Raw genomic sequence first — 13,741 nt, forward strand, 5'->3', positions numbered from 1 at the left:
TACTGAATTCTTATTGTAATAAAAAAAGGAATGATAATAATAAGCTATTTTATTGTATAAAAAAGTAATTGTTTAATAAGTTTGAATTTGCTAATTGCAATTAGTTAAATCTGTAGTATACTTTAGACGTATAGATATCTATATAAAGAGAGTGATTATTTCCCCTACCATAGTTCGCTTGTCTTAATTAATTTCTATTATGTCAGGGTGTTTAGCGCAATATCCATTCTGGAGAATTGCGTTTATTAACTCGTCATTTCTGGGAATGGATGGATGAATGAATGAATGAATGTATGGATGTATGGATGAATGTGTGTCCGGGCTTTAAGTCGTATCTCCTCCTCAACGAAGCAATATCGATGACTAGTTTTTTTACAAGGACTACAAAACATATTGTTTTGTGTTTCTTGTTTTTGTTTGTTTTGTGAGTACATGTTGTGTTCTATTTTGTTGTATGAGATAAATTGTTTTGTGTTCTCGGTCTACATGGTGTTATGTTCTTTTCTTTCACAACTTAGTAATGTTTGAAAGTCCACTATATACGCCTCTTCCTTTCTACTGTATTTAAATGGCCAGAGGCGCTAACAAAAACTGTTTATGTTACTGGCGATAAGTGTCGTAGCCAGGAATAGGTCATGGAAGGGGTTCAAAAATTTCCATACGTATATAAACCTATTAGGGGTCGGGGTCCGTGGGAGTGGTTATAACCCCCTTAACCCCCCCCCCCCCTTGCCTACGCCACTGCTGACGATATCTGCCTTCTGGACTATGAATTACTGCACCAATGTACTTAGCTCATAAGGTGGTATCGACCAAGATATTCTGGTCAGATTGCACTGAACAATATAAAAGCATTGTCAAGATCACAAATCAGATTCAATGCACGCGTGTTGTGATAATGAACAAACTACTGAGCACAAGAAAAAGGCATTTATTGCAGATGATGAAAGTGCTGGGGTTAGACATTTGGAAAGAAAACGGTTGTATAGGTCACATTATCAAAAAGATATTTAAAATCACTCATACACAAGAGACGCACACATACACACACACACACATACACACACAAGAGGGCCCTGGTGTTGATTCCAAATGTGTAAGACGGTTGTCATGCCTTGGGCCCGAAATGTAGTCTAGATCTAAGCTCATTATGTAGCCAAAAATGAAATAAGGAATAGTTTAGAAGTTTACCTTGTTTAGTATAAAGTTTAGAATATTTTTTTTACCACGGCATATGAAGGGACAGTGTAGTCGACATTGTGCCAAGACGCCTTAACTTTCCCCGACGTAAGTCAGGTACCCATCATAGCTGGTATATGTAGTGACGTCCTACAGTTACAAGTCAGAAAAAAGTTATAATTATTGTAGATTTAATATCAGTAAACTTAGAATATGTTTATCTATTGTAATGGATGAGTCGCTGGACAGTTGTTCCACCTCTCAACTTCTTGTGTTCATTAGAGGTGTGGATGAAGACATGAACATAACACAGTAGCTGGCTTCCCTACATAGAATTATGACACTGTTACCGGAGAGGATATAGTTCAGAGAAACGTTGAAAGATACAAACACAGAATCGCAAGATTTACCATATTTCACAGCAGTAAAGTGGCTAATTTATGAGAAAGTTCTGAGCAGAGTATTTAAGTTAATAAAGGAAATAAGTGACTTCTTGGAAAGTAAAGGCAAGCCACAGCCATTCATGTCTGATGAAGAGTGGGTATAGAAATTGGTCTCTGCTGCAAATATAACTAGTCATTTAAATTTTCTAAACCTTCAACTACAAGAGAGGGGAATCTAGTTTCTGATCTATACACCCACCTAAAGGCCTTCAGATCCAAACTTGTCTTGTATTTGGAACAAGTACAGGCCAACAACTTGACGCATCACAGCAGTGCAAGGTCTTTACGGCTGAACCAACCACTGAGTTCCCCAAGTCATTTGTATGCGAGATCATCAAAGACCTCCAGCTGCAGTTTCAGTTGCGTTTTTCTGACTTGGATTCAAAGGCAGAAGAAGTGAGACTATTTCAAAACCCATATGATGCAAATTTAGCCAGTTACAAAGATGAACAGCAGCTGGAGATCATTGAATTGCAAGCAAATGACCTCCTTAGAGACACGTTCAAAGAAGGGAGTGTGGGTTTTTATACGTTTTTGCACAAGGAAGACTTTCGTGATCTTAAAATGTTTTCATCAAAGTACGTTTCAAATATTGGAACAACATACCTGTATGAACAAAAAATTTCAAGAATGAAATCGTGAAGAATAATTTGAGAGCAAACTTGGCCCTCGAGTGTTGTTGTCCCCCACTAGTGTTTCTTTCAGACTTTTTTCTTCAGAGGAGGGGGACACTTGAAATGTGTTTATATTTCTATATAAAATATATTTCGTTTGGGGGGGGGGGGCACCACCACCTCAAAGAGATGTGCTGAAGAAAGTCTGGCCCCCGAACTGATATTTGATAGTCAATGCGGCCCTCAGTCTGAAAAGTTTGGAGACCCCTGGGTTACATGATTGAATACGCAACAACCTATTCATGGACTCTCTTTAGCTATAACGTAATGTGCGTAGTTTCTATCTAATCTATTTATAAGTTATTTTCACTAAAACTTAATTACAAACTGCAACATACAAAAAAAAACTAGTCTTAAGTGGTGCTTGGAAGTTGAAATAAACAGTAGCCAGCTGTAACATACAACTTTACATCAAGTCAATTAAGTTTATTTAGAACTGAAGAGTAAGAAATATATATTTATTTTTCTCCCATAAGTGTTGTTTTAAACACACACACACACACAAATATAAATTAAAAACACAATAATGAAGAAAATCAAAGTAGATGTGTATTTTATTTAAAAAATAAAACTAGATAATATTTCAAAGGTTTGTTGAAATTATAAAAAATAATTTCTAAATCAAAAGAAGAAATGCATTGCATTATTGCATGTTATTTTTAAAGTACTAAATTGTGTTACATTGTTAACAGGTAGACTTAAAACATTTCATTGAATAAAGTACAGAAACAGATCAAATTGTGGAATGCAAGTAATGTTTGGCTTTAAAAAGAACAAACCAAAATAAATTACAACACATTCACTATTCAAAAGCTATCACCCCTGACTAAATAAATATCTTGAAAAATAGTAGATTGTAATTACATTTGTTTCTAAGGTTGCTTCTTACATAACATTTCAGATTATCTATAGATCACAACGATAAGGAATTGCTTAAAAAGTTATTTTCTACATTACTTTAACCATGGTAAACATACAGTGAATCTTTATATTAATAATAAAATAACTTTAGCTAACCATTTGTAATTTACTATGGTTGAAAAAAAGTTATAATTTGTGTTTAATATTATACAATCTACATTTTTTGCCATTGAAATAAGTATAATATAATATCAGAAAATACTTCAAGAGAATATTTTCATTAGTGTTAGGTTAGGGCTTGTTATTTAAAAAACTCACTTAATATCAACAAATGTGCTGTATAGAAAAAATTAGATAAAATAAAAATATAGATATGTGCAATTAAAGGAAACAATCTAGAGAATAAGTGAAGCAGAATTAGAAATATAAATATCTGCTACAACTGGTATTATTCTGTATAAAATAATATACCTTCAATGTTGACATCAATTGTGATGTTATTTCCATAAGAAAAAAATAAAATATTCAATAGAAATTGATTGATTACCTATAGATGGAATGTAAGGTAATAGGATGAAATATATATCTAGAAGAAAAATGGTATAAACAATAGAATGGTTTATTTTTAAAAACTATATATAGAACAATATGGCTTTTTGCTAATATAATGAAGGCAACAATTGTAGTGAACAATCAGACAGTGTCATTTTAGTCTGTTTTCCCATTAGATAGGCATTTAAATGGTGAGCATGTTTCTGACGACATTCCTCGTTTAGTTTTTTGGAACCTAAGAGAAAAAAATTTTGTTAATTATATTTAATTATATGTACAATTAAATTTATGTAACTTAAAAAAAATAATACATTAGCAATTTTTGAATCAACTAAAAAGAAAATTATCTAAATACCTCTTCAAAGGTTTCTGAAAGTATGATCTTAACTTCATGTTAAATGTCTTTCGTTGAAGTTTATGAGCAGGACTTTTTGGTGGGAACCATGCAATTGATGCCTGTGGCAAGTTTTCTAATTGACTTGATGAACTGTCAGCTTGCAAAGCTTCAGATGTATGTATAAACCTAGACTGATTCAAGTGTGATGTTTCTTTCCCACTTGTTTTATTTATAGACTCCCTTTTTTTTTTCGGTGATCTCTGGTATGAAATTTCAGATGTCAACTGAAAAATTTTAAAGGCAGTTGTATGCTTTGTTACTATTTAAAGTATCTTGATAAATTTTGTATTACTAATATATAGCTAACAAAATAAAACGACCACTGAATAATAATTTAAGTGTTAAACTTTTTGTGACTATATGAACCTGATTTCTTTTACTAAAATTAATTATTTCCCTATAGTTTGAACCGGGTTCTATATTGTTAATAAAGATAAATATATGACTTTAACACCTGACTCAAATATAGGCTTCATCATTCAAAAATTAAAGACACACCAGCCGTACCTTGACAGGTTCACACAAATTGCTCTGGCTACCCCGTAGTGAAAAGCTGTACTGTTTGAGGCTCTGCTGCTCACTGTCAGCTGTAGAGTCTTCTTCAAATGATTCCCTACAGCTATCTTGGCTAATCTTTGAACTAAAGCTGTCTCTGTAGCTATCAGTCCCAGCCAAACTGTTATCAGGGCAAGTTTTTTTTCTAGATATTTGAATAAATTTAACATTAAACCAATATGGATATTTTTCACAAATTTGTAAAAACGTTGAAAAAAAAAAAAAAGAAATATATGGAAGTATCTATCCAGAAGCAAAAGTATGAAATTTATTTAATGTTAAAGCTAACAGCAAAAGCAATAGTTAGACAACATTGTAACAGTTAAATGTAAGGTGAATGCATGTTTCGAGTATGTTTCATAAAAGGTCTATAGAAATCTAAAATATAGGGTGGGTGTGCGCATGCGCTAAAAAAAGGAAGCAAGGAGGTAGAGAGCGCGAAGAAAATGACGATGTTTTGGCAGTGAAGTCGTTGCATCAATGAACCAATAAAATCATGAAAATTTCCTGAACGTGGGTTGTTTAATGTTATAAATCAGACTATAATATGTAATAACAAAGGAGTAGAGAGGAGAGCGGTTGGTATTTGTTTTTTGAGTTTGTACCATGAAGCTAACAGCACAAAAGGCTGTGACAAACATGTACCTAAGTACAGGTGAGTCCAGGTCAGTTTCTTCCACCTTGTTGTCAAAATGTGAGATACTCGTGTTACGAGCTAGCTTGAAATGTTGTCTAACTGGCTCAAGTCTGGCTCTAACATTTGGTGAGCAGTCAGAGTCCTCACTAATGTTGCTAATTATTGATAGTGGACGCATGGGAGTTTTCTGCATGAGGAAGATACCACATTTAATAAGACAACCATATTTTTTAGATAACTATAGGATTAACAAGTGATTAACAATTTAAAGTATATATTCAATGTATATCATATTGTAATTGAAAAGTAGTCTGTTAGTGTTAATTGTGTTAATGTAAAAATAAGTGGACTTTTTTCATATAATTTTTTCATCTATAATGCAACATGTTGTTGTCTCATTACAAAAAAATTAGTTGAAGGAAAAGAATTTACCCCAGGAATTTTGATGTCTGTTTTTTTCTGCTGCTGTCTGTGTCTTCTTAAAGAACGTCCACGTAATGGTATTTTGTTGCTGCTTGGTTTCCGTAAAGTCTGTCTATCATCACACACCTTTCTGTAAAGTCGTAATTTATGTTTCAAATAAATGATAATCTACCTAAGTGTACTGACATCAAACTTATCACAATGACTTTTATAAACAGATGTATTACCTTCAATTCTAGTGTTTTTATTCATATTATAAATATCATTATAAATTATTGATATATTTAGTTACAGCAAAATGAGTTGTTGGAAAAAATAGGAAGTGGAACATAAAAGACTAAATAGGATAATAAAAGTTTTGTGTTGATTTCAGAAGTAATATACAAATCTTAATAATTATGTAAAAAAATGCTGAATAGTTTATTCCTATATCTCTAGAACGAGATATCAAGAGATCATTGTATTAAAATTGTAGATTTCGTTTTTGATATCATACAAACGGGGGGCTCAATTAAATTAAGTAACAACCATAAATAAATAGTTTATTCCATTTTCAAGAATTTAGGATGATGTACCAAAAAGGTATGAAGTCTAGTGCATTTTGTTTTATTGAGAGCATGTTAAATGTTTTAAGATATAAATATTATAAAAAATGTTTTCCAGAAAACCTTATGGCTTTGTCCACTTCCTCACTCCATTCTTTAGCATTTTTTTTGTCATCTGAATAAAGTACAAGGCTTTCTTCTTTGCATGTGATCTGTGTAGACAAATGTGTAATTATAACAAAGAAAAGAATAAAAAATTGAAAAAGCTTTTTTTTGGAGAGCAAAATTAAAATAACCATGACATAATAAAAGAAATAGATTTTCAACTCGTAAAGAAATTACAAAATGTATGTGATGGCAGTGTCTATTCAGAGTACCCAGCTATGATAGGTACCTGACTGATTAGGTAAAATAGTAGCTGGGCAAAATGCTGACCATATCATTTCATCATTGGCTAGGTCATGAAACCGGTGAACTATTTTATTTTGTGCCCTATGGACTGTTAGGGGAACTCCCTTGTTTGAAATTTTCATCATTTGTTGAATTTTAATAGAATGAATTAAAGATTAAAGGAAACGAACTTCTAACTGTATTAATTGGCAAATAAATAATCCTTAATATTAAAAAAAAATACAAAAATAAATTGCTTATTCTAAAACACTATTTTTAAAAATTGCTTGGAGAATAAATAATTTATAGATAGTACCTTTTGTACCTATGCATTTCCATCTGACTAAAACATTAGTTAATGTTTTCAAAGAAGCTCAATAAGTGTTTAGAAAGATGTAAACATACAAGTTAACCATTTACAGTTATGCATGGAACTAGTTGATCAAATAGTGACCGAACCGAGCAATGTTATGAATAAATTTGGCATTTTCAAATGGTCCCAATTTTTTTAAATTAGTCATTCATAGGCAGTAGATGTAATTACATAAATTAAAATTTTAATGTGAGTGTAGTACCAAAAAAATTATGTTCTAAAAAATGAGCATCCAAATGATAAGGACAGAAATGAAAATGAAGGATCAATTGGTTCAGTTAAAGAACTTATTTACATTTCACAGTCCATAAATTCTTACCTATAACGAAGGGCAACTTACTCTAAAAACACCCCCAGTGTCAGATTTACCAAAATTTGTTATGAAAACAGTTTCAACTTTGCAGTGGCGTAGAGGAAGAACACAAGAACAAGTGTACTGCTTGCCACCCCCATCAAGAAACTTTGGTTTTCCATAAAGAAGAATGTCAGAAAACAGAAAAAACATTCTTTCATAAGATTTCCCTCCTTTTCGAGACACCTAAAAAATGGTAAGAAAAATAATAACAGTTAAATGTAATATTTTGTCTTAAAATTATTGAAATAAAAATAATAATTAAAAGGCACCAACTTTTTTTAGAGGTCCTTCTTTAATAAAAATTCGTCCTGGTGCCAACAACTTGGGAGCTGAGCTGTCAAAGCTGCGCTGTATTGCAAGCATCTTCATGAAATTTTCATTTTGTCTGATATGCTCATTTATGTGCATAGCAATATCTGCCATTCTTTCTGCAGCTTCTGTAACAGCAGCAAATATATTAAATACAACTAAAGTAAGATTTGAATTTTAAACAAAACTGAACTTTTAAAGAAAGATCTTAATGATAAAGTATTACACTGTTGTACCTGAGATTTTCTGATAGTCATGATGCTCATCAGGTGTGTTTTTTAGTAGTTCTTCAAGCAGCATTTTGTATCTGAAAAGTTCAATTACAATCATTCTTAGAACACACATTTATTATTCTGGGAACAAGTATAAATCAATAAAGTGCATAGAATTTGGCATATAATCAATCACATTTATTATAAATTTCTAAGGCTAAAATCAGTAGGCCAACATGAGTAATGTAATTTTTAAAAACTAATAATAAAACCTTGGAATTCGTTGTACAGGTGTTATTAAAAGTGCATTAAGTTTTAGTCCCTTAACTTCTGGACGATCTTCTTGCCTTGCAATAAACGAACTGAATTCTTGACTTTTAATCTGCCACTCCTAAAAAATTAAAGAAATTTATAAAATTGTTATAGCTATGTCAGAAATGAAAAAGGTTTAAGGGTTCGATTATAATTGTTGCCTAGTGAGTAATGTAGCATCAATTGAGGAACACAAAATCAAAGATGTTTATGCTACTTTACGCTTGAAAATACATTAACTGGGCAATAATTAATGCATGATTTGAACATTGACTAAACTTAATGACAACAATCCAGACGATGGGACATGTATATGCAGCCAGTTAAACCTACTAACCCAGCAAAAAGATACCACTCTTAACCCTTCGAGACTGGGCCTCCCTGGCCTAATTTCTACCATTTCCTGAGCTCCCAGTCCCTAACTGATATTCACTTATCTGTTTCTAACTTTGCCTATAACTTCTGAACCTTTGGAGAAAATCACGCCCCATTATATAATAAGGCTCATTCAACGATTCAGCAAGTTATGGTAATTCTTGCTTCTTTACGAATAAAATAATTGTTTTATACTACTTACTAAACATAATGACATAACTAGAGTAGCTTATCTCTGTATTGTTATTATAATAATAAATATAACCCAATAATAAAATAATATAAAATAACCGATTTTTTACTTCACAATGTATTTTACAAAGTGCAAAGAATTTCACTTTCAACTTTCCCCAAAAAGATATGCGTTGTTTTATTCAGTACGCTGCTAAATATATTTAATAAGACGGATTACCAGCCTCTAGGACTCTGACGCTCAATTATCGGGTTGGAAAACTGGCATTTTGGACATATATGCCTAATTTTTAATTACACTAACAGATAGAATACCATTTAATTTAAAAGAATTATCAATGCAGTAACTTACATGTAATGTATTTAAAGCTTGCTGGTGGTTATTTGCGTAAGTAGAATACAGTTTTAGGAAAGGAGCCAGTTGGGTAAAAGCTTGACCAATAGTCGTCTGCTCCATGGTTTCTAGCAGTGTTACATTCACTTCTCGAATCTGCTCAAGATTGCTGAACAGCCTGCCATGGACATCATCAGGTACTAGGCATGCAAATCGTAGCGGGAAATCAAAAAACTAAAAGGAAAAGATACATTTATAAAGATCTTAATTTCACAATAATTGAAGTATCATTTAAATTGAAAACTGATAAATAAAAAATGTGAATGGTTAAACCTAGTATTAGTAATAGATAATGATTAATGTTCTAAATATTTGTTTTGAAATTTGTTTAATATAAGTGTACCTTATTGATAAGTTCTAAATGCGTTAAGTAAGTCTTTTCAGTATCAAAAAGCTCTTTTACAATTTTCCTCCGTCTTCGCTCTCTGCGTGCAGTTTCTTGAGCAACTTTATCACTCGGACTAGTCGCATAAATCACACCTTCTCCTGACAGCGACATCTTGACAAGTTATCAGTTCCTAATTAAAATAATATGAAAATATTAGAATGTAATTTCAAAAACTGAATAATCAGAATAAGAAGAATCACACTTTTACTTATAATATTCAATGGTGTTGATGTGAAGATGAACAGTATTTTCTGTAATTGTACATGTGATGTTCATGTAAGTTTGATATAATTTGTCTTTTCCCTGAGCATAACAGCTCAATGAAATGTATATTCATTGCATATGTTATAGGCAAATGGATGGAGATCTAGCTTCTAGAAACCTGTGGGACCACATTTTTAAAAAGTAGTCTTATTTAGTTTAGGTCTATAGTCTATGGGATAGTCAATAAAATATATTAAGTTGTAGGGGGACAGATGGTTTATCATTGTAGTTGTGTTGTTGTGTAGTGTAAAGTGAAATAAATTTAGACAGTAAGCATATGCGTACTAGTATTAAATTGCGTACTAGTATTAAATTTTATTTTAAAAGCTAGAAATTGAAATTGAACCTTTTTTTTTTTACCAATCCCAAACTCTACCACTTGAAATATCTAATAAAATGTATTATGCCTAGGCCTATATTTCAGCTTATTAATGAACATTTAAGTACTTGGGTCACTTTTATGCTCGATTTAGAATTCTAAATGAAGATTTTCAGTCTAGAATTAGTAGAATAATGAATAATAGAATAGTACTAGATGTAGAATTTCTAGGAGATAGAATAGATAGTAGATACTCTGGGTGTAGATTAAATTATAGATCTAGGCCTATGCCTCTACCGTTCTACGAATAATGTTTTGATCAAGATCTTAGATATAATAATTTCATTAGGCCTAGTTAGTAAGTTACACTATTTTCTAGATCTAGTTAGGAAGATTGAAGATTAGATTCTAGATCTATCTTCTAGTCTAGTATTAAATTCAGTATAGTTGAGTATGGCGTAGTATAGGCCTACTATTTAAGTCAGACTGAGTCAGTATATGAGTATAATATTATTATATTATAATAGGCCTAGTTATTTTTTTATTAGACTTAGACTACGACTTACCCCAAATAATCGAGAAAAAGATGATGGTCACTGTGTAGTAAAAAAAAATATGAAGTAAAATGTTGTAGTGATAGATTTGTTGTTGTAGGAAGTATTTTTGAAATTAGTAGGTAAAGAGGTCAGAGTTCAAATAAGGGATAGTTGGCATGGATGTTAAAGATAATTTTTTGTTTAAAAATAGATATATCAACATAATTTTATCTGTTGTAAGAAATTATAGATTTTAATGTATTTTATATATTATAGATATAAAAATTACAATTTTATAGGCCCAATATACTTACGTTAAAAATAAAAAGGAGATTCAAGTCCATATATTATATCTATACCAGTGTAGTATAATTAAAACTTCGATTTTTTTTTTTTAATTAAATATCTTTGTATAAATAGCCTTTTTTATAGTCATAGAACAAATTTTTTAAATAGGTAATAACCATTAATAATAATATTTGCTGTAGTGCATTTGTCTGCATTTATGTTTCAAAATTTATTGTTAGTGCAGAGTGGTTATGATATTCAATAAATTTAAATATTTAATTATGTAAAAGTACTGTACTGATTACAGATAGATCTTATTAGTTCTTAATTTTCAGTGTTTGGGGTGGGGGGGGGAGGGAGGGAGAGGGATCTAGCCTTTTCTGGCAGAGGGTTTGAACTTGCGACTTTTTCGAATTTATCAACCATGAGCTTTTGCCGACTTGACAACGCCTCCATCACAATTAAAGATATATGTCAAATGGTTATGTGCCATTGAGGTTATGTGCCTATTTCAGCCTGCTTTTCTTTTTGGATTTGCTTCAATAGCGTTTGTCCAACCAAGAATAAACTAAAATGCAACAATTGTTTCATTTTGGATTTGTCTCTCCTAGAAGAGTGGCTCTAGAAGAGTGGCTGTCCAGAGCTAACAAGAATCATCTGCCCAAGTACTGACAGATAATATTGTAGTAATGAGTTGATATAGGGTATGTAGGGCCAAATGGAAAAGAAGTTGGTAATGTATATAGAAATTAACAGATGAAATCATACATTGTGAACAAAGATTTTGTGAATAAAAATTGTGAAATGTATTCTATTTAACTCCATTGAAAATTTATTTGAACAAAAAAAGGAATAAATGCTTGTACATTCTTGTACCATATAGAATACCTGACAGACAAATATGCATCTCATACTCAGTTGTAGCAGAGAGAAAACAATGAATTCTGAACAATAAACAGCAAGCCGATACAAGTATTTAATATAATATTTATGATTTACAATTATCAGTGTAATAAGATTAAAAAGAGTACATTTTTGTACTAACTAGGAAAGGTTGAATGAAAATGCAATTGTAGAAGTGAGCAATTAAGCAAGAGTAGTCATAAAAACAAACAAATAAAGAAAAAAAGTTAAATAAACAAACAAAGTTAGAAATAGAATAATAATTTGAATTTGAGTAATGAAGAGAAACCTAATTAAAATAATGTTGTTGCGTCATGAATAACAAAAAAAGGTATTCAAGTAATCTATAATTACAAAAATGAAATGATGTAAAAAAGGAATGACATTGTTAAATAGGCCTTATCTGGAGAATCCCACAAATTGTTGTTAATGTGGTGGTAATGTATAAATAAAAAAAAATACATAATACATTAAAACAAAAAAAAATTAATGTGTTTGAATGTAGTTAGTGGAGATTGAAACCAGGTGTTAACTATGTTGAGGTTGTGAAAGATGATTGGTCGAATAGGAAGGTGTTGCGCTTCATGCTTAGGGAAGAAGATGTATAAAATAAAGTTTTGAATTTATTTAGTTTCCTTGGAATATAACTTATATGCTGCATGCAATCTCACAGATGTATTTATCCAATATTGACAAAAGTATGGAGGTGGCTATAGGATGACAGAGGCCAAATTGATATATCAGTCTTTGTTCGGCAGCTTGAATAGCTTTGACTGACCAGATGAACCTTTGGCAAAATAGTCTTGTGTTTGTCAGAGCACGGCAGGATAATGATGGATTTTCCCAAGTAGGTGCAGACGGTGATAATGGTGATGATGATTTCTTGACAGATTTGCAGAATAATGTTTGTTGTTAATAACGAGGTTTGCAATTTTTCAATCAGTGAGGGTGTTGTTGTTGTAGCCAGTCAAGGGTGTTGCTTCAGATTCTGGAATGTGACAAGGGATACTGGAAAAGAAGAAAAGAAAAAAGGTAGTATGAAGTAAATTTGATGTTTGTAATAAAGAAATGAATGAATGAATGAATGAATGAATGAATGAATGAATGAATGAATGAATGAATGAATGAATGAATGAATGAATGAATGAATGAATGAATGAATGAATGAATGAATGAATGAATGAATGAATGAATGAATGAATGAATGAATGAATGAATGAATGAATGAATGAATGAATGAATGAATGAATGAATGAATGAATGAATGAATGAATGAATGAATGAATGAATGAATGAATGAATGAATGAATGAATGAATGAATGAATGAATGAATAAATGAATGAATAAAGAAAGAGTGAGTGAGTGAGTGAGTGAGTGAGTGAGTGAGTGAGTGAGTGAGTGAGTGAGTGAGTGAGTGAGTGAGTGAGTGAGTGAGTGGGTGGGTGGGTGGGTGGGTGGGTGGGTGGGTGGGTGGGTGGGTGGGTGGGTGGGTGGGTGGGTGGGTGGGTGGGTGGGTGGTAAAAATAATATAAAAATCAACAAATTCATCAATCTAATCTAATCTAATCTAATCAATCAATCAATCAATCAATCAATCAATCAATCAATCAATCAATCAATCAATCAATCAATCAATCAATTAAAAAAATAACTGTACAATATGCTGCCCACTATTATTAAATATAGCTGATAAAATAATAAATGTATCAGCATAAATAAATAATCATTGTAAATCACTAATAAAAATAATTAGTAATTTAGAATAGAAACACAAAATCTCTGAATTGTGTTTACAAAGATGATAGTGCAGTGGGCTTGTTGCACTGAGTGTTTCTGTAAAGTGTTTCTGTATATTATATTGAAA

The 13,741-nt window shown here is 31.5% G+C and overlaps 1 protein-coding gene across 1 annotated transcript; it reads right to left on the bottom strand.

The window, feature by feature from the left end:
• Positions 1-3,312: 3,312 nt before the first annotated feature.
• On the bottom strand, positions 3,313-10,825 carry LOC131948847 (rho guanine nucleotide exchange factor 39). The gene is made up of 13 exons (XM_059310540.1): positions 10,716-10,825; positions 9,522-9,696; positions 9,137-9,352; positions 8,178-8,296; positions 7,930-8,000; positions 7,658-7,821; positions 7,370-7,567; positions 6,390-6,478; positions 5,731-5,851; positions 5,307-5,485; positions 4,614-4,806; positions 4,065-4,330; positions 3,313-3,944 (listed from the first exon to the last, which is right to left on the bottom strand). Exons 2-13 carry the CDS (start codon positions 9,675-9,677, stop codon positions 3,866-3,868), a joined length of 1,851 nt encoding a protein of 616 aa, XP_059166523.1. The 5' UTR covers positions 9,678-9,696; positions 10,716-10,825; the 3' UTR covers positions 3,313-3,865.
• Between the last annotated feature and the right edge of the window lie 2,916 nt (positions 10,826-13,741).

The sequence above is a fragment of the Physella acuta genome, unplaced genomic scaffold, assembly GCF_028476545.2.
Source record: "Physella acuta isolate Inbredline_101_S28 unplaced genomic scaffold, ASM2847654v3 ptg000662l, whole genome shotgun sequence".
Lineage (NCBI taxonomy): Eukaryota > Metazoa > Mollusca > Gastropoda > Physidae > Physella > Physella acuta.

Excerpts from the sequence above, each read along its gene's own strand:
- LOC131948847 (XM_059310540.1), bottom strand. The coding sequence starts at position 9,677 with ATGTCGCTGTCAGGAGAAGGTGTGATTTATGCGACTAGTCCGAGTGAT. Across the intron at positions 5,852-6,389 it reads GAAGTGGACAAAGCCATAAG|AAAGGTGTGTGATGATAGAC; the intron begins GTTTTCTGGAAA and ends ACGACTTTACAG. Across the intron at positions 3,945-4,064 it reads TTTCAGAAACCTTTGAAGAG|GTTCCAAAAAACTAAACGAG; the intron begins GTATTTAGATAA and ends TTTTTCTCTTAG.